General features: G+C 43.6%; 1 protein-coding gene across 2 annotated transcripts in view; it reads left to right on the top strand.

Moving 5' to 3' along the window:
• Nucleotides 1-2,386: 2,386 nt before the first annotated feature.
• GALNT2 (polypeptide N-acetylgalactosaminyltransferase 2) overlaps nt 2,387-25,322 on the top strand; it is a 140,704-nt gene continuing 117,768 nt past the window's right edge. For both annotated transcript variants that reach the window (XR_004645061.1, XM_034765132.1), the window contains exon 1: nt 2,387-2,563. Coding sequence is in view for 1 of the 2 variants with exons in the window: in XM_034765132.1 (XP_034621023.1) it covers nt 2,453-2,563 (111 nt within the window). In the remaining variant the exon portion in view is untranslated. The remainder of the gene's footprint in view (nt 2,564-25,322) is intronic.

Consider the following 25,322-nt stretch of genomic DNA (forward strand, 5'->3'; position numbering starts at 1 on the left):
GGCATAGTGGGTGTGGCCAGGACATCCCTACACTGGGGCAATCACTGGCTGCTGTGGCTGCTCTAAACTATACTGAGAACCAGGCCAGTGAAGAACTGGCCCCAGGATTGACTCCAGCTCCTTTGCACCTCCTTTCCTCATCCCTTCTTGTATTCAACATGCTTTGGGGACACCTGAGGATCTATCTCATAATGTCTATATGGCTCTCTGCAGCCTATACCTCTGACAAGCCTATTCTTTCACTCCAAGGAATGTCAATCATTTTGTTCCAAAAGTTCCACGCAAATTGAGCGTCTCCCTCAATTTTAATGGTGAAAATTATTTACTTCCAAAACTAAGAATCATGAAACTGAATTTACAGAGTCATTTGCACTAAAAGGACAAATCTCTTTGCACCATTTTAAGTTTCCAGCATGAATAATTGTTTTGTGTTCCTCGGTTTGTGGGTATGTCTACACTGCAATCGAAGGCGTGATCATGTGTAGACATACTTGAACTAGCTTTAAGCTAGCTAGTATGAGTACCAATAGCAGTGAAGCCATGAAAATATGGACTGCCACATGGGCTAGCCACCCAAGGGTCTTGGTCAGGCTTGTACAGCCTGCACTGAAGCCAATGCTGTTGCAGTTTCACTGCTATTGATATTTGCGCTAGCTAGATTAAAGCTAGCTTGGGTATGTCTACCGGTGCTGTAATCACACCTGCAATTGCAGTGTAGATATACCCTTTGTCACACATTGTATCCCACATTCAGGCCTTGGGAGGTGCTTTGAATGAAATCCTCAGACGCTGAACAACTACAGCACAGGCAGTCAGCCTTGATATGAAAGGATCACCTCTCAGCTTCCAGGTCTGTGTAGTCTTCAGCCTCTCTGATGAGACTGTCAACAAAGTCTGCTCTGCTGAGCAGCAGGGGCAGTTTTTACACTTGCTTCCTAATGGCTACTGTTTCTTTTCCTGCTCATGTAACAGAACGTTTGCCAGCCCTAACACTGGTCCTTTGCCACATTCCCGTACTGGTTGGAGTCAAGTCTTCTAGAGACTGGCAACAGATGCTTCAGCCATTGGTGCAGATGGACTGGCAGAAGGGCAGCAGGATTGGCAGAGGCTATTGGCATCAGTAGACAGAAGAATCCTAGAAATATGGGACTCTGTCAGTATATGCAGCAATAAAATGGACTAAAGTTTAAAAAAAAAAACTTGGTGAGGTGATAGAGCAAACCTTTAAAAATCATGAATGTCATGCCTAAATCAGATACTGTGATGCTGAGATATATGCTGTTTGTTTGTTTTTTGTGTTCTTTTCAGTTTCACATTCCTGTTTTGTGTTATCTCCCTGTGAGAGCAGATGGGGGTTAGAACTGAACAACAGGAGACTGGTGGCACCAAAAGGGGCCCAGCAAGTGACAAACAGAAGTCAGCAGATCCCAGTGGGAACCAGGAGCAGTGTTGCAGCTGTCTTGGGCTGCTTAAGGGTAGAGTTGAGGCATTTGGTGGCCGCAGTAGAAGGCAAGGGAACAACGTCAGAAAGAGCTGTCCTAAAAGCAACAAGTCAAAGTAGGGGTGCGGGGCCCTGCATGAGTGGCTTACTCTTGTGGGAGGCTCCAGGCAGGCAAGGAAGAAGGGTCCCTGTACAACCTCCAAGCTCTGCTAGAGGGATTTAACATTTAAGGTTGGAGTACATCTTAAAGATTTCTTACCTATTTGAATAGGTTTCTGTGCAAGGGGGTTGCATGGATTTAACTAAATCCGTTTCTAACCCGATTTAGTTAAATCAATGCCGTTTTCTCATATAAATGTGGTCTAGGTCAGAGTGGGTTACAACTGAGCCTAACAGGTCAGTTGGCTAAACGTCAAGGAGAAAAAGATGAGGATTCAGTTGTAAATTCTTCTTGTAAGCAGCACCACTTTCTTCACGGGGGCCGCCCCCCTGCGATAAGCCCCTTCCCTTCTTCTGTCAAGATTCCCTTTATGAAAACGTGCCCGTGGCTCAGATGCCCGCGCGGCTCCGGCTCGTACGCGGTGCCAGCCCTTGGGGCAGCAGCGCTGTGACCCCGACTCCCCCGGGCGCCCCATTTCCACCCCCCGGCTGCCCGTGACGCCTGTGGGGGCAGGGCGGGCTCACCCGCTCTCCGCCGGGCGTTGTGGCGGAGGCTCTCCCAAGGGGGAGAGGACGGGCTCACGCGGCGTTCGGAGCAGGTGGAGCGCGTCACGGGAGGCTGGCAGGAGCCCCGCCCTTCCACCCAGGGTGGGCGGGGCGGCGGGAGGCCCAGCGTGATGTAACCATGGAGACGCCGCTAGTCCTTCCCTGCCCCGCCCCTTGTGGGGCCGGGCGGCTCGGGATTGGCCGGGGGGCGGGCGCTCGCCCTCTGCCCCCTGACCCTGCGCGGTGGCGGCTGCTGGTGGCCGTTTCCTGCTGGCCTGGCGGCGGCTGCACGGGGCGGGCGGGAGGATGCGGCGCAGGTCTCGGCTGCTGCTCTGCTTCGCCTTCCTCTGGGTGCTGGGCATCGCCTACTACATGTACTCGGGGGGCAGCGCCGCGCTGGCCGGGGGCGGCAGGAAGGTGAGTGCGAGCCGGGGGGCGGCGGCGCCTCCCCTCGGGGTGTCTCCCCGCTCCCGGGACGCGCGGCGGTCTGATCCCCTCCCTGCCGTGCGGGGGTTCCCCGGGCTCCCCAGCGCATGTGGCCCGGGGTCCGCTTCCCCGCCACGCAGCGCCGAGGCCGTTCCCCCCCGAGCCCTTTCCCTCCCCTGGCTGGTGTGGGCTCCCGCAGCCCCTCACCCCGCGGCGTGGCCACGTTCCCCTTCCCCATAGCGACCTGCCGGGGGCCCCTCGCACCCCGGTATTGTGTGTGTCGGGCGGGGGAGGGAATCGCCCAGTCTCCCGGGTTTCCCCTACCGTGTGCGGTCGGCTTTCCCCAGCCTCCCCTCTGCGCTGTCTCTCCTCCCCGTGATGTGACCCGGGGCTTTTCCCCTGTGGGAGGAGGGGAGTCATTTCTTTCCCTCTCTGCGTCCTACGAAGGAGGGGAGGGAGGTGGATACAAGCTTGTCACCCTCCCTGCCCCCCGCAGCACGTTTTAAAAGGCAGATGGTTTCTTTGTGGACTTCAGACTGGTTTCACCTCGTCATTGTATGGATCGCTCTTTCTCCAACTGCAACGAGCCACGTCCCAGGCTGTGGGGAAGTTTGTGTGGCGGGGGAGAGAATGTGGGCCGGGCTTGGGGCAAAGAGGGAATGGGCAGGAAGAGATGTTCTGACTAGATATTCACCTTTTGGAGGAAACAACTGGTTAATTACATCATCTCTTAATTGTTATTTGGTCGGTAGCTGGGATGAATTCCCCTATCTGTTTTCTCCTCATCTCCCTGGCTCCTCTTCTGCCACCCTTGCTTTTCCGTCTCTCCTTGGCAGTTGCAGAGCCTCTCGTAATAATCCTCTGCCCTTTGTGTGTGTGTGTGTGTGTGTGTGTGTGTAAAAGAGGGTAATAATTCAGTTGTTCCACTTTTCAACCTAGAGAGGATAAATATAATTTTAATTACAGCAGTGGATATTTTTATTTCCCTGTCCCTTATTCCCCATTTTTCTAAACCTTAGTTTAGCACTTTTCTTTATTCCCATAATTATAACGTGATTAAAAGGTTAATTTTTTTTTCCAGTTTGGTTTTGCAATGCTTCGGCAAAAAGAGCCTAACTTCTCAAATGCCAGCTTAGTTTGAGCTGGTGCTCATATCTTTTGTTTAATGGTTCAATTAATAATGCTTTGAAACTGCCTGACTATATTAAATGGTTTCTGAATTGTATCTAATCATGTACTGTGACTTTTTAAATAAATATTTTATGATATATTGCAACACTTCATTGGTCATGGAAATAAATGCATGGAAATGTCAGGCTTTGGTTAGCTACTTTTATAGTCCACTTTCGTGTGGGTCCAAAGATCTTTAGACAGGATTTAAAATATGAAACTTTAATTTCTGTAGAGTCAAATTAACAAAATATTTTAAATAAGTTTTATGTTATTAAGACTAGCAAAGCCAGGAAGTTTTGACTTTTAAAGAAGTTATAGGTAGGTGTAGCAAAATTGTCAGAACGTTTGTTATTTTGTACATATGCTTGTGTCATATCATGTAAAAACTAGGGTAACATTGTTTAGCTAGGAATTGGCCTTTTAAATCCAAACCTTAATTATTTTTGAAGTAGCGTTTCACAATTACAAGATGGGTCTGTATTTCCCATTAACATTGATGCAGTTTGAGTTGTAGATGAATAGCTATTTTCAAGATAGAAGTCTGCTGAGGGACAGATCCTACAGTAAATCTTGAAGTAAAATAGTTAGTTCCATGACTAAGAGCTTGTAGCATCAGGATCTGCATCTGAGTTAATGTTTTGCCATGCTGTCTTTTCATAGTTCAAAATGAATTTACTATACTGTAATATTTAGTTACAACATTAAAGTTTTATTTCAATAATTAATGTATAACTGTAAATATAAACTCTCATTCTCCTTAAACAGATACAGGGGGCTCATAACCAAAATAGATCTGGCATGTGATGGAATTAGAGCAGTGGTCTTTAAAAACTTTGAAGGTCCATACAAGTGTATTTAGTAAGTAAAAATAGGCTGCTGATAGCTAACTTTCCCTGCCTCCATTATACACTAAGACAAAAATCTTAATATTTAGAGAAATTACTATCAAGGGAAAGATACTTGTCATGTTATTTAACTTTATTAATATTAAGAGGGCTGTGGTGTTGATCCTTTTTTGCACATTTCGTGACCAGTTATTATTCCATACAAAATTCAATAAGTCTGAACAGTTGAAAGAGTTACAGCAAAGAGAAGCCGAAAAGTGAGAAGAATTAATAAACGTGGACAGGGTCTTAGCACTGGATTTAAAATATTCAAGATGAAAGTAATGCCTGGTACAGAGGAAAATAGGTATTGGGGTCAAAAGAAACAAGTGGGGAAATTAACAGTTGTACATAGATTGGTGATTTAGGATTCTATTTTCTCTCAGCGAAGCATAAAATTTAATCCCAACCCGTGGAATGGTTTAGTGAATGTAAGTAGAGGAAGAGGTGTGTGAATGTAATTGCTTTTGAAATATCAGAAAAAGACTCATTGACTTAAAATGTCAGATCCTGAAATAAAGCAAAAACACACTCTTAGCTTTATGAATAGAAATGCTGCTGTGGTGAATTTCTTGGTCTAGATGACTCTGTAGTCCTAATTGCTCTCAAACTATTTCAGTACGGCAAAAGCACAGAAGAGTCTCTCGTGGAATATCAGTTTTAGTAGACTGAATTCTTGGCTTGCTCAGTCTACAAATTACAGAACTGGGAAAAGGATGGTTCATAATTATATAATTAAAAATTAGGATGCAAATTACTCCGATCTCATTCATACAAAAAACATATGCTTATATTAGGATGACAAAAAAGTACAAATCTAGGGAATAATAATCCAGATCTATTGAATTTCATGGTACATGTCCATGTTCTGCAAGGTGATGAAGTCAAACAATTCCTATTGACTTCAGTATCCTTTTTGATTATTTGTATAATTATAGCCTAGGGGCCCTAGTCATAGACCAGGACCCTATTGTACTAGGTGGTGTACAAAACAGAACAAAAAGACAGTCCCTGCCCAAAGGGTTCACAATCCAAGTATGAGACACGAGACAACTTTTTTTTTAATTTTTTTATTAATGGAGATATCATCCTATCTCCTAGAACTGAAAGGGACCTTGAAAGGTCATCAAGTCCAGCCCCCTGCCTTCACTAGCAGGACCAAGTACTGATTTTGCCTCAGATCCTGAAGTTGCCCCCTCAAGGATTGAACTCACAACCCTGGGTTTAGCAGGCCAATGCTGAAACCATGAGCTATCCCTCCCCTGAAGTATATAGGCCAGGCATCCGCAACCTTTGGCACGTGGCCCACCAGGGTAAGCCCCCATTGGCCTGGAATGGCCAGTGGGAGCTGCGATCGGCCAAACCTGCGGACGCGGCAGGTAAGCAAACTGGCCTGGCTTATCAGGGCTTACCCCTGGGGGGTTGCGTGCCAAAGGTTGCCGATCCCTGATGTAGACAGATGGGGGAGTACAAGTAAACAGTGAGACCGTTTTGGTTCGTATGATAGACAGTGGTCTGTGCACAGCCTAACTTGTCAAGTTTGTTTGTAGAAGACAGTCCTTAGGAGGGATTTGAATTTGGCTAATGAGGTAGCTTTGTGGATGTTTACAGGAAGTGTCTCTCAAGGATGTGGAGCAGCCTGGGAGAAAGCACAACTTTGACGGTGCACACTATGGTGCATGATTGTGCCCATCGAGTAACCAGGACTTTAGTTTTTTCCCTTATTAGAATTGTGTGACATCCTTAATTTGTGTTTGTTTCTTTGGTTCTCCACTTGCAGTCTTTCAGTGCTTGCACTGCCTTATAAAGAATGTGTGTAGCTAGCAGTGTATACTTTTATTGAATTAAGCTATTTGGGTTCTATATCAGTAATGTGCTAAATGATGAGCGTCAAAAACATAAACATGGCTTATCAGAAACACAAACTTTGTAGTAATTTGGGTACAATTTTGGGGGATGGTAAACAATGGTTGCCTTTTATGATGTGGATATTTGATTACTTACTGTTTCAAAAGTAGCATACTTCTGTGATTTATTTAGCACTCTTTTGCCAGCAAGTTCTGCGTATTCATTCTCATTCAGAACAAATAAACTTTCATGACTGTTCCCATTTTCAAAGCAGAAAAATACATCTTCTGTTGGAGCTACAGAATGGTACACTGGTTATTACTCAGATAATATTTTACAGGGACAGTCATATTTTGCCCAAGTTAAAGCGTATGTGTAAGGCAATCATAAAAAGGCTGTTACCCAAACATATTAGGATTTCCCTGGCTGATTGCTTGTCTTTCTACATCTATGGAAGAGGATGGGTCTATCAAGCCAGAAGCTCCCCGTTTCCTCCCCAAAGAGCAGCAGTTGGAGGGTCCCTCATTATTTTCACCTAAGGAACCTCTGATAATTGGGGTGGTGGGCCACTACACCGTAAGTAGAATTAGGAGCCACTTAGCTTATCATATGGGTAACTGCAGGGTTGTCTTAAAGTTCAAACTAAAAAACTTGTAAAATGGTTCCAGGGTCTGTTAATCTTATTCCAGGATGTTTTGTGGTCTAGTAAAATTGGAAGGATTCAGAATTATAATTAGCTGAGCCACAGGGAAGCAGGCTACTCCTGAGCTGGTTGTGTGACTCCTCTCTACAGTTTTTTGTTTTATTTTTTTCACACCCCCCCCCCCACCATCTTTTCCCCCCCTGTTCTGGTTTTCTGAAATGGACAGATTCTTGATAGGTTGATTTACTATGGAGCAAGCACAAAAGGAATGAATCAAAGAGAAAAGGTGATGCTCTAACTCAAGAGTATATCTGTTCATTAAAAGTAAATCAAGATCAGGGGATTGAGTGCTTCTATGGTAGCTCAAGGATGACAGGACTTTAGCGTTGTGCCTGTTAGCAAATGCAGTATATCTCTATAATGCAGCCTTTTTTTTTTTTTTTTTTAAACCAGGACATTAAGTAAAATAGTGTTAAATGAAGCATGTATAAATGAGTATGAAGGAGAGAACAAGAAAACTACATATAGAAATATGACATTTCAAATTAATTTTTGTAGGTTTAAGTGGAAACAAAAGGAAATGTTTTTGTCTAGTTTGTCAGTTATTGTAGTCTTCGGTGTTACTTCTGTCACCAAAATGAAACTTCCTGATAAGTGGCATTTTTAATTGACCGTTTCCCTTTTAAGTTACAGCATAGGACATGTCAAGGAATGTATATGAGGCCCTGGGCTGTTTTGGGGAAAACTTATTTTAAAAAAAGTGTGGTAGCTGCAGGGAGCCTTCTCAACCTATCCTCACACACAAGCAACAAAGGCCACGTGTAACCCATTCTGCCCATCTTATAACTTGAGGATTCTGAACATATAGCCACACAGGGAGTTTGAGTTTAGGCTGCTATCATTTGAGATAATTTTAACTCCTTATACTATATGTTCTTGGATTTGGTTTGTTAGCATCTCAATGTTAGGATAATTTGGCTATTCTTAATCTTGAACCGGTACCGTAACTAGTTCTGTATGGCTCTTCTCTCTTCTTGAGTTCTTAACTTTCTAGAAAGAGCATGGAACTAGAAGACAAATGATGCTCCTTTCTGTTTTGGAGGTAATATTGGTGGATATTTTTAGTAAAAGTCATGGACAAGTCACGGGCAAAACAGAAAAACTGATGGAAGCCGTGACCTGTCCCTAACTTTTACTAAAAATATCTCTGACAAATTGGGGATCTGTGGCTCCCCACACTATTTCAAGAGGGGCAGCTGCAGGAACTAAGAGCTGCCTGTAGCAGCTGGGGGCTGCAGGGTACCCCTGCAGCTCTGGGCGTGTCTTGCTGCCCCCGGGAGCTGGGAGCTCGGGGTTCCCTGCCAACCACGGGGGCCAGGAGCTGCCACAGTGGAATGGAGCTTGGGGGTTCTCTGCCGCCCTGGTGGCCCAGAGCTTGGGGGAGCTTTGTGACTGCAGTGTCACCCTCCGGCATCAGGGAGCTTGAGGGGGGAGGGTTCCCCTGCAGCATCGCCCCCCAACAGCAGGGAGCTCGGGGGGGGGGGGTTTCCCCTGCCTCTCGTGGTGGCAGGGGGCTGCGGGGGCCACCGGAGGCGGCAGGAGTACCACACAGCTTCCTGCCTTAGTGGGTGTCAGGGGACCTTGCAGCTTCTAGCGGCCTCCGTGACTTCAGCCTGCCGTGGTCGGAAGTCATGCATTCCATGACTTCCATGACCTTTGTGATTTAAATCGAATCCTTAGTAATAGGTGATGCGTTATTTTTTCTTGTAATTTGCAATTCTTCATTTGAAATGGAATTATGTGATATGTTCTTTAATTACTGTGCCACCAAGGCTTTTCTTCTTTCACTGCAGTACAGAAAAGTCTTTTGAAAATGTAGTTATATGTAATTTCCGTTTATTAAAGTCTCATTTTACAAGAATTATTTTAGTATGCTTAGACATTGAGTCATTTTGTCAGTCAGTGGTAGTTTTAGTCAGTCACCCTCATGGAACATGTCTTGTGTGAAACTAGGTTCACTTGCAGTGACACGCCAGAATTGTGTAGTAGGCTCATTCCCTGTTTCCTCTGTACTCTTTGAGGTGATATTTTGATGCGAAACCTCACAGTTGCATGGGGAGGTAGTGGGAAACTGATATATTTAACTGCAAGACACCTGTCGCTTTTGTTCTTCAGTTTAGTGATTGTCTTTGGTCTCAGTGTGATGATACCACTCTTGAGTTAAGTACAGTAGATATGGATAAGGGAGCTGTGTAGGGAGAATTGTCTAGTGGTTAGAACAGGGAACTGGGGAAACAAGACTCACATTCTATTCATAGGTCTTCCATGAACATGATGTATCATCTTGAGCAAGTATCGTAGACTGCCTGTCTTTTAGTCTCCATTTTGCATGGCTATTGTGAGGTTTAATGGTTGTAATTCTCAAAGTATTATTCCATATTCCACTTTGATTTGCTGCTTCGTTATGGTTTCTGTATACATCAACTTTAAAACTGTAGTGACATTGTTCTTAGTATTTAGGGTTCTTCTGTGAATGGAAATGGCCCACTGGAGTGATGTGGTTTAAAAAGTATAGAGAATGAATGATGTGAGGCATAAGCACTATGCCTATTTCAGTTTCTTGACAGTCATGCATTACAAGATTTAGTGTAAACATCATCCAAGCTCATAAGGTGTGCCAGCTCTTTCCAAAAATACTGTTTGATATCTGATGCCTGTCTGTGATATAAATATGATGGCAGTTTTTTTTCTGTTGAAGAATCTTTTGCTTTTATCCATATAAAATGCACTTCTTTCCCTTCCTCACTGTCAACTACTTTCCTCATATTAAGGTATTCTCACTTAAAGATTTAGGTTGGACATTAGGAAAAACTTCCTAACTGTCAGGGTAGTTAAGCAATGGAATAAATTGCCTAGGGAAGTTGTAGAATTTCCATCACTGGAGATTTTTAACATGAGAACGGCCATACTGGGTCAGACCAAAGGTCTATCAAGCATAGTATCCTGTCCTCTGACAGTGGCCAATGGCCGGTGACCCAAAGGGAATGAACAGACAGGTTATCATCAAGTGATCCATGCCCTGTCACCCAATCCCACCTTCTGGCAAACAGGGGCTAGGGACACCCATCCTAGCTAACAGGTCCATCAATGGCTATCTTACATGAAGCTATCTAGCTCCCTTTTGAACCCTGTTACAGTATTTGCCTTCACAACACCCTCTTGCATGGAGTTCCAGAGGTTGACAGTGCATTGTGTGAAAAAATACTTTCTTGTGTTTGTTTTAAACCTGCTGCCTATTAATTTCATTTGGTGGCCCCTTGTTCTTGTATTATGAGAAGGAGTAAATAACACTTCCTTATTTACTTTCTCTATACCATTCATGATTTTATAGACCTCTATCATATCCCCCCTTAGTCGCCTCTTTTCCAAGCTGAAAAGTCCCAGTCTTATTAATCTCTCCTCATATGGAAGCCATTCTATACCCCTAATCATTTTTGTTGCCCTTTTCTGAACCTTTTCCAATTCCAATCTATCTCTTTTGAGACGGGGCGATCACATCTGCACGCAGTATTCCATGTGTAGGTGTACCATGGATTTATATAGAGGCAATATGATATTTTCTGTCTTATTATCTATCCCTTTCTTGATGATTCCCAACATTCTGTTCGCTTTTTTGACTGCCGCTGCACATTTAGTGGATGATGTCAGAGAACTCTCCACAGTGACTCCAAGATCTTTGAGTGGTAACAGCTAATTTAGACCCCCATCATTGTATATGTATAGTTGGGATTATGTTTTCCAATGTGCATTACTTTGCATTTATCAACATTCAATTTCATCTGCCATTTTGTTGCCCAGTCACCCAGTTTGAGAGATCCTTTTGTAGCTCTTCGCAGTCTGCCTGGGACTTAAAAAAATGCTCAAGATAGTTATCATCTGCAAATTTTGCCACCTCACTCTTTACCCCTTTTTCTAGATTGTTTATGCTATTTTTAAGAGCAGGTTAGACAAACATCTGTCAGGCCTGGTCTAGATAATACTTAGTCCTGCCATGAGTACAGGATCCCTTCCAGTCCTATGAGTCAATGAATAAGAGAGACTTTCTGTTCCTCTCTACTGAATTTAAGAACTACCTGCATCCAGAAACTCTGCTACTCAATGTACACTTTCTTATCAAAACATGGTAATTCTATGTGACTAATTTTTCTTGTAATATTTTGATACACTTTTGCACAAACACCTTCATGTAACTTGAAAAAAAGGAGCAAAAAACCCCCCTACAGTATGCATGGGGGGCAGGCATTGGCAAGAAATTTAATAGATTCTTGATTCCCTGTTGCACCATGTACCAGAGGTGCTTGAAATACAAAGGATTCAGTTGTGGAAAGGTTGCACAAAGCTAACATGTTATGAGAGAACTGGACTTGACATAACCATAGGCATCTTGTGCACTTAGCCACCATAAGCTGGAAGTTAGGACACCACAGTGTCAGGAAAATTCTGGCCTTGGCTTAGGCAGACAGAACAAAAACATCTGCACAATTGCAGTTACTAACTAAGATAGATAAAGTGAAAGGATAGGCTCATGAGAAGTGTGTGTGTGTGTGTGGGGGTGGGGGCGCGCGGGGAGGGGAGGGAGTGTGAATAGCTGACCTTGGTCTGGCTACCTGTGTTTATAAGTTGCTTGCTGAAGTTGCTTTGCTGATAAGTAGAATAATGAATTATTTGCTGTTACTAGGGAGATTGTAATTGGGGGGCTATTATGAGTTATGTGCTTGATCTGGAGAAAACCTATAAAGAGTTTAGTTAGAGTGTGTACTTTGGAGAAGTTTGGATTTTCTGTGAACTAGGAGACTGGCATCAAACTCCCCAGTGGCTAGGAGAGAGGCTGGCCACCGGAACCCTGCTGCTTAATCACTTGGCACCACCTCAAATTTTGGGTAACTATATTTGGGTGCTTCTATATTGCTAGTTTTGATGTGTGATTTGTACTCAATAAAAACAAGGATTTTTGAGTGGAAGCACTCTTGTGTGTACAAATCAGACGGAGGTGCTGTGTCCCTCATTGATTTATTTTCTTACACCACTTGAAAAACAGAGATTGGCTAGCATAGCTTTGGGTTCAGATAATCCCAGGTAACAAATGGTGTTCTGTATAAATCCTCAGACAGATGACTTGATCAGAAAATATCTATTTCCTCATTGTATGAGGTTCCTTATGTTTAGCCACTTGAAAATAATCAGTACAGCTGAAATTATTTTTGGCTACTAAAACTGTTGTGGTCTCTTAGTCCTGTTTGTTTAAGGGCAGGCAGTAAGTACACTTTCAGCATGATGCTAGAACTACAAGGATTGTTAATGGAGTGGTGGCCAGTTTTTGATTCTTTGCTTCTGTTAAGATGAATGGAAAAATCTAAACACTTAATGCACTTTGAGACTGGCTGCTTTAATGCCTTGGTAAAGCAATGGAAACTTTACTTCTTGTTAACCAGTTTGATTTGGCATCAAGCTGTTGCCATCTGATGGTGTGTTGGCATAAATCAGTGGTTTTCAGCCTGTGGTCCGTGGACCGCTGGGGATCTGCAGACTATGTTAGGATTAAGATTTCCAAAGGGGTCTGCACACTTACTGGAAATTTTTTAGGGGTCTGTAAATGAAAAAAGGTTGAAAACCATTAGCCTAAGTGATCAAAGGTCTCTGTCCAACTACACCTCTACCCCGATATAACGTGGTCCTCAGGAGCCAAAAAATCTCACTGTGTTATAGGTGAAACGTGTTATATCCAGAGGTGAAGGTAAACCGGTATGGTCAAGTATGGCATACCGGACTGGACCGGCTTCCCCAGCGGTGATTTAAAGGGCTCAGTGCTCCAGCTGCTGCGGGGTGCCCCGGGCCCTTTAAATCATTGCTGGAGCTTCGGCAGCGGGGCTCAGGCAGTGCCTTAAAGGGTCTGGGGTTCCACACGAATTCAGATATAACGCGGTAAAGTGTGAGGCTCGGGCGGCACTTTAAAGGGCCCAGGGCTCTCTGCTGCTTTACTGTGTTATATCTGAATTCGTGTTATGTTGGGTCACGTTATATTTGGGTAGAGGTGTATTAGTAAATATCTGGATCATGAAAACCTCTACTACAGCTGGCAGACTTAGCAGAAAGGACAATGAGAGTTAATCTCTGGGTGAATTATCTTTTCATTGGCTAGCGAAGATTTCATCTGGTTAGTGTTGAGGCACACTGGCCAGGCAGTGCAAAAGAGCCTATGGTATTGGTACTGCCATTATATCTGTTCTGTCAAGAACTGGACCATTTCAGTCTTCGTGGCTGTCAATTCAGCATCTTTCATAATCGGTAAATTTGCTCAGTTTTTTTTACTATGTACCAGCTTCTAGATTTTGCCAGATGCTATTCTATAACGTTGCACTGTATAAGCTGAGCAACTTCTGAAGTGTGGCTCTCATTTTATTGTTCTTGAATTTTTCATACTTGTGTTCTGAGAAGACCGTGTGTTAGGTTTTTTTAGGCTGTCACTTTGCCATGAAAATTCCACTGAGATGCAGTTTTTACTGTGTGATTAATTTTAACAAATTGGCAACTGATTTAATATGTGGAGCAGTTATTACCCATACATAATACACTAGTTGATACTTTTTTGAAGTTTTAAAAAGAAAATGTTCTTTTTAGTTCCATCAGTTTAGCATCTGGCTTTCTTTTGAAGTTTTCTGCAGATGACAGCTAAATTACAAAATAATAATTGTAACACCTACAAAAAAGACCCTTTGTGAAATCTTCGGAATGGTTCTATCATTTACCAGATTCTCAGAACTATTCTTAATACTCTAAAAATGATAAATCAGTGTCAAAAAGAACCGATTACTTGCTGAACTATTTTTCTTCCTATTGGATATATGCAGAAATACTCCGCTTCCTGCCACAAAACCCCCTTTGGAAAACATTGTAGTTATTACTTAGGTCCACGGTATACAGTACCATGTGAGTTAATGTCCTATGCCAGACTGTAGTTCAAAGCCAAAGACTTTGGCAAGGTTCCTAAGTAGGGGTGACAGGCAAGACTTTCGTAATTGTTAATTCATTAAAATTTCCTTTTTTAAATGAGAATTCAAATACAGTAGCCCCTCTGTTCTGATATTAAATTTAATTTTCTACTTTGCCCACAAGTTTTCAGTCTTAGAATTTGTTACTTACATCATAGAAAGAGATTGGGGTGAAGGTGGATATTTTGGCAACTGGAAAGGGGACATTTGAGGCTTTTGCCACTTGAGGATTGTGAAATAAACATCTAGCTAATAAATTTCTACTAAAAGTGATCAGCATTGAAATAGCTAAGTGATGTTTACAATGTCATCTTCAGATTTCACATTTAAAGGTGATGCGCATATGGGTTATTTGGGGGGGTGCGGGAGAGAAACTTGGGCTTGTGCTCATTACAGCACAGAGTCGGGGGGAGGAGGGGCAGGAAAAGCACATCTGAAACTTTTTTTTTTTTTTTTTGTGGCAGCCTAGCATCAGAAATTCAGGTCCTTTCTAGGCTGCAAGACTCTTGACTGGAGAATTAGTGGTAACACAAGAGCCAAGAAAGTCAAAACTGAGCAGCTGAAGGGAATGGATGTTTAGATTCTTCAAATTGGTTTTATTTTAATGCTTGACTCTCCGGCAGTGACTGACATCTATGATACAGAAAGCCTTTGCTAAACTTTTAGAACCTTAAGGTAAGGTGCTATGCCTCAAAAACATCCCGAAGACCTTCCAAAAATTCTTGAGCAAACGCAGGTAAGACCAGATTTGATGTTCCTAGTATTTCTGAGGTTAAAAACTATTAAGGCCTGAAAGGCATTGTTTCTCTACAGTAAACATGTAAATAAAAGTGCAGGCATAATTAAAAAAAAAAAAAATCATTGAGGTTACACTAACCCATTGAGATGATGAAGATGGTTCATACATCTTAGTTTTGTTTCAGGCTATTTGCAAAGGCAAGAACACAGCATTGTGTTGGTTTACACTCATCATGTCAATATTTTCAAGTAACTGAAATAGTGTACGTTTTCCTAGAAATTTCTAAGATCTTGTCTACTGCAGGGACTCTGTTGGAAAACTTCTCACTGTTATGAACACTAGTTTAGCGATGATGGAAACTCCAGTAAAAAGGCTGCCAAAATTAACTTTAGTACTGGTTTGACTATCATTATTTGTATTGCCTAGAACCCCAGTCTTGTGCTAAACACTGTAAAATCATAATAGACTTTCTATCCTGAAGAGCTTACAAAAAGGCTTGCTCCCAAAGGAGTTACTGAAACAGTGATAAAAATGGTGTTGACAGTTTGTGGTCCTGTCTACATTAGTTTCCAATGCTGCTGTGTCTCATTGCTGTTTTCCTTTAGACTGTTTTCAGCTTTATTAATCCCCTTATTTCCTCACATCTTAACCAATTAACAAGGAAATTAGCTGGCAAAGTAGACAAGTAACCTATTTAGTGTTGCGCAGGCGCTCAGGAAACCCGTCCAGGGAACTGCCATGGTGGGGGACGGGTGCCCCCTCCCCCAGCCCCAACATAGCCCATCCAGCCCCCAACTTGCCAACCGGAGCGCCTTTACCCCAGCCTGAACCTGGCCGGCGTGGCGCAGCCTGGACCCAGCTGCGGCCGGGGCACCCCTCCCCGAACCCAGGCCCAGCCCAGACCTGTCGTGGCCGGAGCACTCCTCCCTGAACCTAGCCCTGGCCAAGACCTGCAGGCGCCAGGGGAGGGGCGCCTATCCTGTGGCCCCAGCCCCAGAGCCTCCATGGCGGGGAGAGGCACCTCTCCCCCACCCAGCGCAGGAGCTGCTGCGGGGAAAGAGGGCTCTCTCCCTGCCATAGCTCTGGAGCACCTTCCTGCACCCCAAACTCCTCATCCCTGACCCAACCCTCTGCCCCAGCCCTAAGCCCCCTCTCGCACTCCGAACCCCTCGGCCCCACCCCTACCACATGAATTTTATGTGCACTGATATGGAGCTGATGTATCCCATATCACCTCCATATTGGTGCACATAACAAAATTCATTCCGCACATGGGTGGAAAAAATTAGAGGAAACACTGGCTGTGATATCACCATATTTGTTCGTGTTGCAAGATGGTTTATTTTCCCCTCTTCTCTCCTGCATAATACATGCTTGTCCTGAATTGAGGATTCGGATTATAAAACTACTTCTTGTTTCCTGTATCTGAGTGACCTTCTGCAATCATTAAAACATGCTGTGATACTAAAATAAATGTCAAGAAGGCTTAATATTCTGAGGTGACATCAAATGTCACTTTCAGTTTTGGGAGCTATAATAATTATTTACTGCATGTCTGGATGCGAAGTCTTTATTGCCTGTAGTTCTGTCGTCTTGCTCCCAGCTCTTTTTTTGTGTGTGCTTATTAGTTTCTTGTTAGCAGTCTTTAGAGCAGTTGTTCCTGGTATTGTCTGTCACAAAGACCGTTCCTGCCAATTAATTTGAAAGCATTGATCTATAATGACTGACAGGGTAAGGAGGATGCCTTATCTCATCCTTTCACTCACAAAAGGTGAAGTCTTCTGACCATACTGTCCAAGTCTGTAAACTACATAGGCTTGGCTGTAAAATTCAGCACTTTTTGTGAGCATTACCTTTCTTAGTTAAAGCACATGGTCTGAATTACTCCATATCCATATTAGGATTCCTCCTGTAAAAACTGTCTTCGTTAATGTATGGCTGTCTGATTCTGTTGTAGGTGTTGAAATAAAATTACTGACCCATGTACGGATGCCTTTTGGTAATGCTCAAAATATCACAAAACCCCACTTACTAAATAAGTCTATTCTGCTAGCTTTTCCCTACTCATAGACTTCAAGGTCAGAAGGGACCATCGTGATCATCTAGTCTGATCTCTTGCACATTGCAGGCCATGGAACCTCACCTACTCCTGAAATAGACCCCTAACCTCTGTCTAAGTTACTGAAGTCCTCAGATCGTGGTTTAAAGACTTAAAGTTATAGAGTATTAACCATTTACACTAGTTTAAACCTGCAAGTGATCTGTGCCCCATGCTGCAGAGGAAGGCAAAAACCCCACAGGGTCTCTGCAGGTTTGACCTGGGGGAAAATTGCTTCCCGACCACAAATATGGCCATCAGTTAGTCCCTAGTTCCTAGACCTGCCAGGCAGATACCGGGAAAAGAAATCATCTAGTGTCTATCTTCAGTAGCTAGGGATTTCTGCTACTGTCAGTTGCCAGTGGGCCATATGCCATCCCCTTCATAAACTGAGCAAGCTCAGTCTTGAAGCCAGTTAGGTTTTTTTTTTTTTTTTTGTCCCCACTGCTCCTCTTAGAAGGCTGTTCCAGAACTTCACTTCTCTGATTAGAAACCTTCGTCTAATTTTGAGGCTAAATTTGTTGATGCTCAGTTTATAGTTATTTGTTCTTGTGTCCACATTAGCATTTATCTTAAATAACTCCTCTCCCTCCTTGGTATTTATCCCTCTGATGTATTTATAAAGAGCAATCATATCTCCCCTCAGCCTTCTTTTGGTTAGGCTAAATAAGCCAAACTTTTGGAAAACCTACCTTATGAAAGGATACTCCATTCCTTGGATCATCCTAGTAGCCCTTCTCTGCACCTGTTCCAGTTTGAATTAATCTTTCTTAAACATGGGAGACCAGAGTTGCACACAGTATTCTAGATGAGGTCACCAGTGCCTTGTATAATGATGTGAACACTTCACTGTCTCCACTGGAAATACCTTGCCTGATGCATCTTAGCCTTTTTCATAGCCACATCACATCGATGGTTTGTAGTCATCCTGTGATCAACCAATACACCCAGGTCTTTCTCCTCCTCTGTCACTTCCAACTGATAAGTCCCCAGCTTATAACAAAAATTCTTGTTGTTAGTCTCTAAATGCATTATCTGGCACTTTTCATTATTAAATTTCATCCCATTTCTATTACTCCAGTTTACAAGGTCATCCAGATCTTCTTGTATGATGAACTGGTCCTCCTCCATATTGGTTACACCTCCTAGTTTTGTGCCATCTGTAAATTTTATTAGTACACTTTTTGGGCCTCATCTATACTACACAGTTAGGTCGACATAAGCTGCCTTGCATCGACCTAGCTGCGTAAGTGTCTTCCCTTACGTCAGCAGGAGCCAAATTTAAGTCCTTCTCTACACCAATTTAGTAACGTCACCTCGCTGAGCAGTGTAGAGTCACCCTCAATGTAATTAGGTCAATGCAGCGTCAGTGTAGACACTGTGTTGCTTATATTGACTGTTAATGTCCTCCAGGAGCTATCCCCCCCCCAATGCTCCACACTGGCAATACAATGGATACAAGCGCTCATGGTGACAGTGTGTACCGCCAACACAAGGAGCCAAGTGTGCACACTCCTAAGTGATGCTAAAACTGTGGTGGCTATGCCAACATAAGTTAGATCAACCTAATTTTGTGGTGTAGATATGGCCTCAGTTTTGACCATTGTGTTAACATGCTGTGTAGTTTTAGCTATGTTGGTCCCAAGTATTAATGGGCCATTCGATCTTAAATGGTCCCTTACAATATGTGCTAATTACTTATGCTAAACAATCTTTCACCTTACATTTTGCTGTGAGGCTTGGGAATATTTAAATCCAGATTGGATGTTTTTCTAAAAGAGATGTTTCTAATTCAAACAGGAATTAATTAAAGGGAGTCCAGTGGCCTGTGTTATATACAGGAGGTCAGACTAGATCGGGGTCAGCAACCTGCAGCATGTGTGCCAAAGGCGGCACACGAGCCGATTTTTAGTGGCACTCTGCTGCCAGCCGGAGTCCTGGCCGCCGGCCCCGCTCAGCACACTGCCGGCCTTGATAAACGGAACCCCAGGCCAGCAGCAGGCTGAGCGGGGCTGGTGACCGGGACACCAGACTGGCAGTGTGCTGAGCTGCTCAGCCCGCAGCCGGTCTGGGGTTCCGGCCGCCGGCCCTCTGTCAGCTGGAGTCCTGGCCACCAGCCCCACTCAGACCGCTGCCAGCCTGGGATACCAGCCGCCGGCCCCACTCACTTCGCTGCACTATTTACTTTACATACAATAATAGTTATATTATATAGACTTAAAATGTATTACTGTCACACGAAACCTTAAATTACAGTGAATGAAGACTTGGCACCCTGCTTCTGAAAGGTTGCTGACCCCTGGACTAGGTGATTGCAATGATCCCTTCTGGCCTTATCTATGACTCAATTCCAAACCTTAGGAAGAAGAGAGATATTGGTTGAGATGTAAATTTCTTGTGTCCCAAAGGTTAAGTTAAGCACAGTGCCTCTGTGGCATTCTTGGCCTCTGCTGGCCTGGTGAATTGAGGCTTGGAATTTAACCTGAGTAAAACCTTATTAGGTCACTGGGGGATGGCCCTTTCAGTTTATTTTCACAGTTGACTGATGCAGTCCCAGGGAAAAGTCTCACAAACGTTTACAAACAAAAATATTCAGATGTTCTATTCATAGCCTTCCACGCAGTATTTTAAATACACAAGGGTTCCAAGAACTTTTCATTCAAGGATATTTGATACTTTTTTGGGCTTTTCAGTGTGCACTTCTAATTTGTGAACTCTTTGTAGTGTGTAAATTATACTCTATAAACTTAGTGCAAAATTTAGGTGATTTGAGCTGCTTGGCTAATGTACAAAGCATTCTGGAATGTGCTAGCCATGCAAAAGGTGGGACATTGCTTCTTGTCTGTCAGGCAGGTGATAGCCAATCCTGAAAATTCTTTTACTGTCCTCCTGTGGAGCCTCCTGTTTTTTGCTACTATTTGTTGAAGTAACCGCTTCTAGTGACCCTGGCAGAGGTATTGTCTTGTTCCACTGCCTCAGCCAGTCCGTAGTTCAAGGTGTGAAATCGGGATAAACACAAGAGGAAGGGGAGGAAGAGCTATGCATGCTGTGCTCCCCTTCAGCCCTACAGCAGCTCCTCCGTCATTCTACCATAGCCTCATTCGGGGAACATCTGTTGTCAGACGACGGAAGGAGCAGTCTAGGACCGGGGTGGGCAAACTTTTTGGCCTGAGAGCCACATTAGGGTTGCAAAACTAATATGGAGGGCCAGGTAGGGAAGGCTGTGCCTCCCCAAACAGCATGGACCCCACCCCCATCCGACTTAGAACTCCCAACCTATCCAACCCCCCCCTGCTCCTTGTTCCCTAACCACCCCCTCCTGGGACCCGACCCCCATCCAACCCCCTGCTCCCAGTCCCCTGACTGCTCTGACCCCATCCACACCCCTGCCTCCTAACAGGCCCCCTGGGACTCCCACGCTTATGCAACCCCCCTGTTCTCTGTCCCCTGACTACCCCCGCAACCTCTGCCCCATCCAACTGCCCCCTGACTGCCCTCTGGGACCCCCGTCCCTTATCCAACCCTCCGCCCCCCTTACCATGCTGCTCAGAGCAGAATGTCTGGCAGCCGCAGCACCCAGCTGGAGCTAGACACGCTGCCGCTCTGCTCTGCAGGAGCACGCAACTCTGCCACCCAGAGCGCTGCCTGCGCGGTGGCGTGGCTGACGGAGAGGGGGGACAGCAGGAGGAGGACTGCGGGCTGGCTAGCCTCCCTGGCTGGGAGCTCAAGGGCCGGGCAGGACGGTCCCAGGGGCTGTAATTTGCCCACCTCTGGTCTAGGACCAAGTGACTGTGCTTTACTTCTCATCTACTACTCTTGCATATTAAAGGCTTTCCTCAATGACCGCTCTGAAGACCAGAAGTAAGAGCAAGAATCTCTGGAAAAAGTACCACCACCTACTTCAATGGAAATAGAGGATCTACCCATTCCCTCCCTTTTTATTCTCCCTCCCCCCACCTCCTTCAGTGACGACTATTTTAATCTGGAGTTATTGATTGGCCCTTTTCTTGCATTCATATGTAGTAACAATGACAAATAAGTTGGATGGCATTTCCTGGTGGGTTAATGGCTAGCTTTTGTCTAAATGGATATCAACTGCACCTCGAACTATCAGCTTCTTTCATCCAGTCACTAATCTCCAGGAACTGCCTTGTTCATAGATCCATCATTGCTTAAGCTTCCAGATCCTGTAGTTATATTTAATACTGTATTTTAATACCAACTGACTCCAGACTTTCTCTTGTGGGTCATACTTGTACATGCGGATTCTCCAGTCTCAAAAAGAAAATGCTGGTATGCTGATGTGCAACAGTAATTACACTTAAGTATCATTAATGAGAATATTGCATGAAATATGTTTACTAGCATCACTGACTCCATCAACTGAAATTGAAAATCATACTAACTTTAGGAGTTTCACTTAAAGCATCTATGTAATCTAGGTATTAATGATTGGCACTTTCCCATATCCAAAAATGGACAGAGATTGAGTTTGAGGGACAAAGGCTGCTGTCACTAACAAAGTTCCTAGTTACCATCACTGCCTTACCCTACCCTACCCCACCAAACAGCTTTATTCCCCATAACATATTTTCCCCCTCCTTATGGGAAAGGCTGCTTTTGTTTACACGCAGCCCCATATTAGCTGCCAAATCATCATAGGTAGGAGAGGGAAGCAGCTTAGAGCTGCAGTGGAGGGAGAAGATATATGGAGAGAAGGCAAAATCAATAAAAGGAACTCTGCGTCATTTCTTTCAGCTTAAATAAACAGAAGAAACGATCCACGTAAGAGCTGGAGAGGTGGTGATCCTAGTAGTTGCCTATACAAGTGATGAGTGGCTTTCTTCAAGTTTGCATAAAACTGTATATATTACTTTTTTACTTAATTTGAGGGGGCTTTATTGGGGTTGGGAGGTGGTTCAAGAGAAGTATATGTATGAAATGTATGCAGAGTAGAATTCTTCTTTTGTTGCACTAACAATATAGCACTACTGAGTTTACCAGGATACATTTGCTTAGCTTCTGAGTTTACAAGGCAATAAACATCCCCTTGCACTGTGACTAATACTGAAGTTTTAGACTGAGCTATTCAGTATGCACTTTTGCTGAGTTTACTTGGAGGCAAATACAATTATTCCCCATTAGGTTAAGTACAGCATAAATAGTAAAAACTCTTCCTCCAAGTTTTGTTGTCTTGCTTGTACTGCCGCCTCCTCCTCCTACACACCTTGAGTGCTTCCAGACAAATGCTTTTGTGATTTGTACTTCATTTCTAGACACTTTAAAATAAGAAAATATATGCCATGTTGAACTATGGGTTTACATGGAAACGACTGGATTTTTATCAGATAGCTGGGAACTGGATGAAATCAGGTCTCAGATCTGCCTTAGTGGAGGTGAAGCGTATTTTACGAAATCCTTTCATGACACAAGCTAGATTTTTTTTTTTTTTCTTTTTTTCCCTTGGTCAAGTAAAATGTTTGGACAACTAAAATGTGTAGTATGATAGAGTGCAGAACTAAGGGGGAAAAGTTGTAGCTCAAGGATGTTACCTTGCCCTAGAATGCAGGACTCTTTGAAGTGTATGTCGTTGACTTCTGGATTTTTAAATGGAAGGGAAGTTCTTGTTTAATGCAAGTATATCTCTATGAATCTAAACTCTGAACAGTTGCAGCAAGAGGCAGAATAAAGTCCATCTGGTGTAGATGGTCTCAACTCATTTTAGAAAAAAGTCTTGGTCAAAAATGAACAAAATGGGGGTTCAAACCTTTTAATTAACATTAAGGATTTTGTTAAGTATTCCCTAACCACATTTTAAAGAAAATTTTAATCGTAATTGCTTTCCTGAGATAGATGCTGGTTTGATAATGTGTGTGACAGAATGACTATCAAGGTCTGCCATCTTTTGATCTACAGCACAGTTCTCCATCACTTGAGCTAACTGAGTCACTGGTAGTATTAACTGCTATCTTCTATTTGGACCAGCCACTGAAAGAGGAAAAGACACTTTGCCACTTGGCCTCATAAATATTTGATATAGTTGTCTGCCATGTTAGAAACTTGGGTCCTATTCCCGACTCTGTCAAGCCTGACCATGTGCACCTTTTGCTTATGTGTGAAGTGTGTGGGAGGAGAGTATTTGCCTGCCTCTTACAGTAGGGGAATAAAGGCCATGAAGTGCACAGAGCTATTAACACCAGTCCGTGGAAGAGCTGAGTTTAGAATTTATGGTCTGCTCTTGTCTGCCAGCCAAGCATGCCTTCCCCTAGGCCAAAGCATAGTTGTCAAGTTTTATGCAGCTTTGTCACATTGCTTGCTAGTGATAAATAGTAATTTATTTACCCTTCATGGTGCCCTGGGGTAGTATAAAGGGAGACAGGAGACTTTCCAGTTCACTTTACAGATGCTTGGTTGTGGGACCTGGAGTGACTAGAGAACTTGGAGAAACTAGTGAGACTCAAAGGAAGTCAGGAGCAGACTATTGGGGGGGGGGGGGGGGGGGAGGGGGAAGGGAGGCTTTTGGGGGGGGGGGGGGGTTAAAGGAAAGGACAGAAGATCCTGATACATCAGCTCTCATTTTGCACCTGCTTCCCATTATCCTACATCTTGCCCATCTCTATCACTCCTATCCCTGCCACTCATTCCTCTGAATTTGAGTCAGGCTGGGTGCTTGTTGTCCTCCACTGTGCCTGAGTACAGTTGTCTTTGACTATGGTTACATTACAGACTTGCAGCAGCAGCTGCACTGATGCAGCTGTGCCACTGTAGTGCTGCTAGTGCAGGTGCTCTAAGTCAACAGGAGAGAGCTCTAGTGTCAACTTAATTACTCCAGCCCCCTCGATTGGTGGTAGCTATGTCATCAGGAGAACCTCTCTCACTGTTCACACTGGCACTTAGGTTGCTGTAACTTGCGTTGCTCGGGGGGGAGGGGTCTTATTCACTCCCCTGAGCAACATAATTTATACTGATTTAAGATGTAGTGTGTGCATAATCTCACTGTTCGCTTTTGGTGTCTAACACAGTAGTGGTCCCCTGGCTGCTGGGGAAAAGCAATTGATGGAAAAGTCCTGCCCAGCTCCTGCAGCCCTGGACTGGAGCATGCCCAATGCAGGTGGAGTCTTTTGACACTTTTTGGTGCCAGCTTCTGACAAACCTCTGGTGATTTTCCAGTCTTATAATTCTACCCAATCTGGGTGAATTTTCATGGGCAGAAAAGCAAGAGATACCTCTAATTCCAGGACTAAATGTCAAGCCTTTGCTCCAAAGCATGGAGGTGATAGCCTCACAAAGAAATGGTTGTAACAGAAATTTTAACATTGGCAAAACAATGTCTTTTTCACTAATGTTCTTAGAAATGGCTGAAACTTAAAGAGCCTGAGGGGAGAACAATCATGCAAAATTTTATCCTGAACACTTAATTTGTCAGTTTTATAAGCTGTTGAAAACAAGATATTATAATGAGAAGTGATGGACAACTTTAACTCTAGGTGCTGCCCATAATCAAATATCAAAACTATGTTTAACTATCTATGAAAGTTGTGTAGGAACTGCAGACTACTTCATGAATCTGCAAACAGCCATCGGTTGATAATGACTTTTGGTTGCTAGACACTGGATTCGAGATCTAGAATGACAAGTTCCCGTTATTAATACCCAGAGTTATTTCATAATTATAATTGAATTGGGGTAAACCTTGTTTCCAATCTTTTATGCTATCAATATTGCAAATGAGTGGCTTTGGCATAAGATGTAAGTGCAGATGTATATCATCTTGATGTTGCAGCATCACAGCTTTGGTCAGAAGTTATTTTGGGAGGAGACTTACAGCCATGGGAAAGTTGGCTGGTGAGCTTGTTAAGTTTGTGGGTGTTACATTCCCAAAGCAAAAGATTTGACAGGACTACACATTTTGAACTAGTCACTATTTTAGAGTGAGGACTTCAACCTATAGTTTCACTCTTTTATTTTATAATATATTTGAGTTGCCTATTGAAGTTTTATTTTTGTTTTTATGCTACTTGACAAGAGAGCTTCTCTTGTTCTGTTCAGCCTAGCCGTCTTGCCCTTTTTTTACACTATTTAAAAAAGAAAAGTGCTTCTTGCCAAGGCCTATTTCAATTAGCTTTGCTTCTTAGAGCACTAAATTAGTCAGAGGCACAAAAGATTAACTGGATTCTGATCATATGTAGGCAAATTTTCAGGACCCTGAATTAGCCTGAGAAATACTGGTGCCCAACTGATCCTTTGAGAGATGACTGGTTTTAAAATGCTTTCTCTAAACTTCTGCCTTTACTCCTTCTCTGCCTGCTTCCCCCT

This window comes from Trachemys scripta, chromosome 3, assembly GCF_013100865.1.
Source record: "Trachemys scripta elegans isolate TJP31775 chromosome 3, CAS_Tse_1.0, whole genome shotgun sequence".
Taxonomy (NCBI): Eukaryota; Metazoa; Chordata; order Testudines; family Emydidae; genus Trachemys; species Trachemys scripta.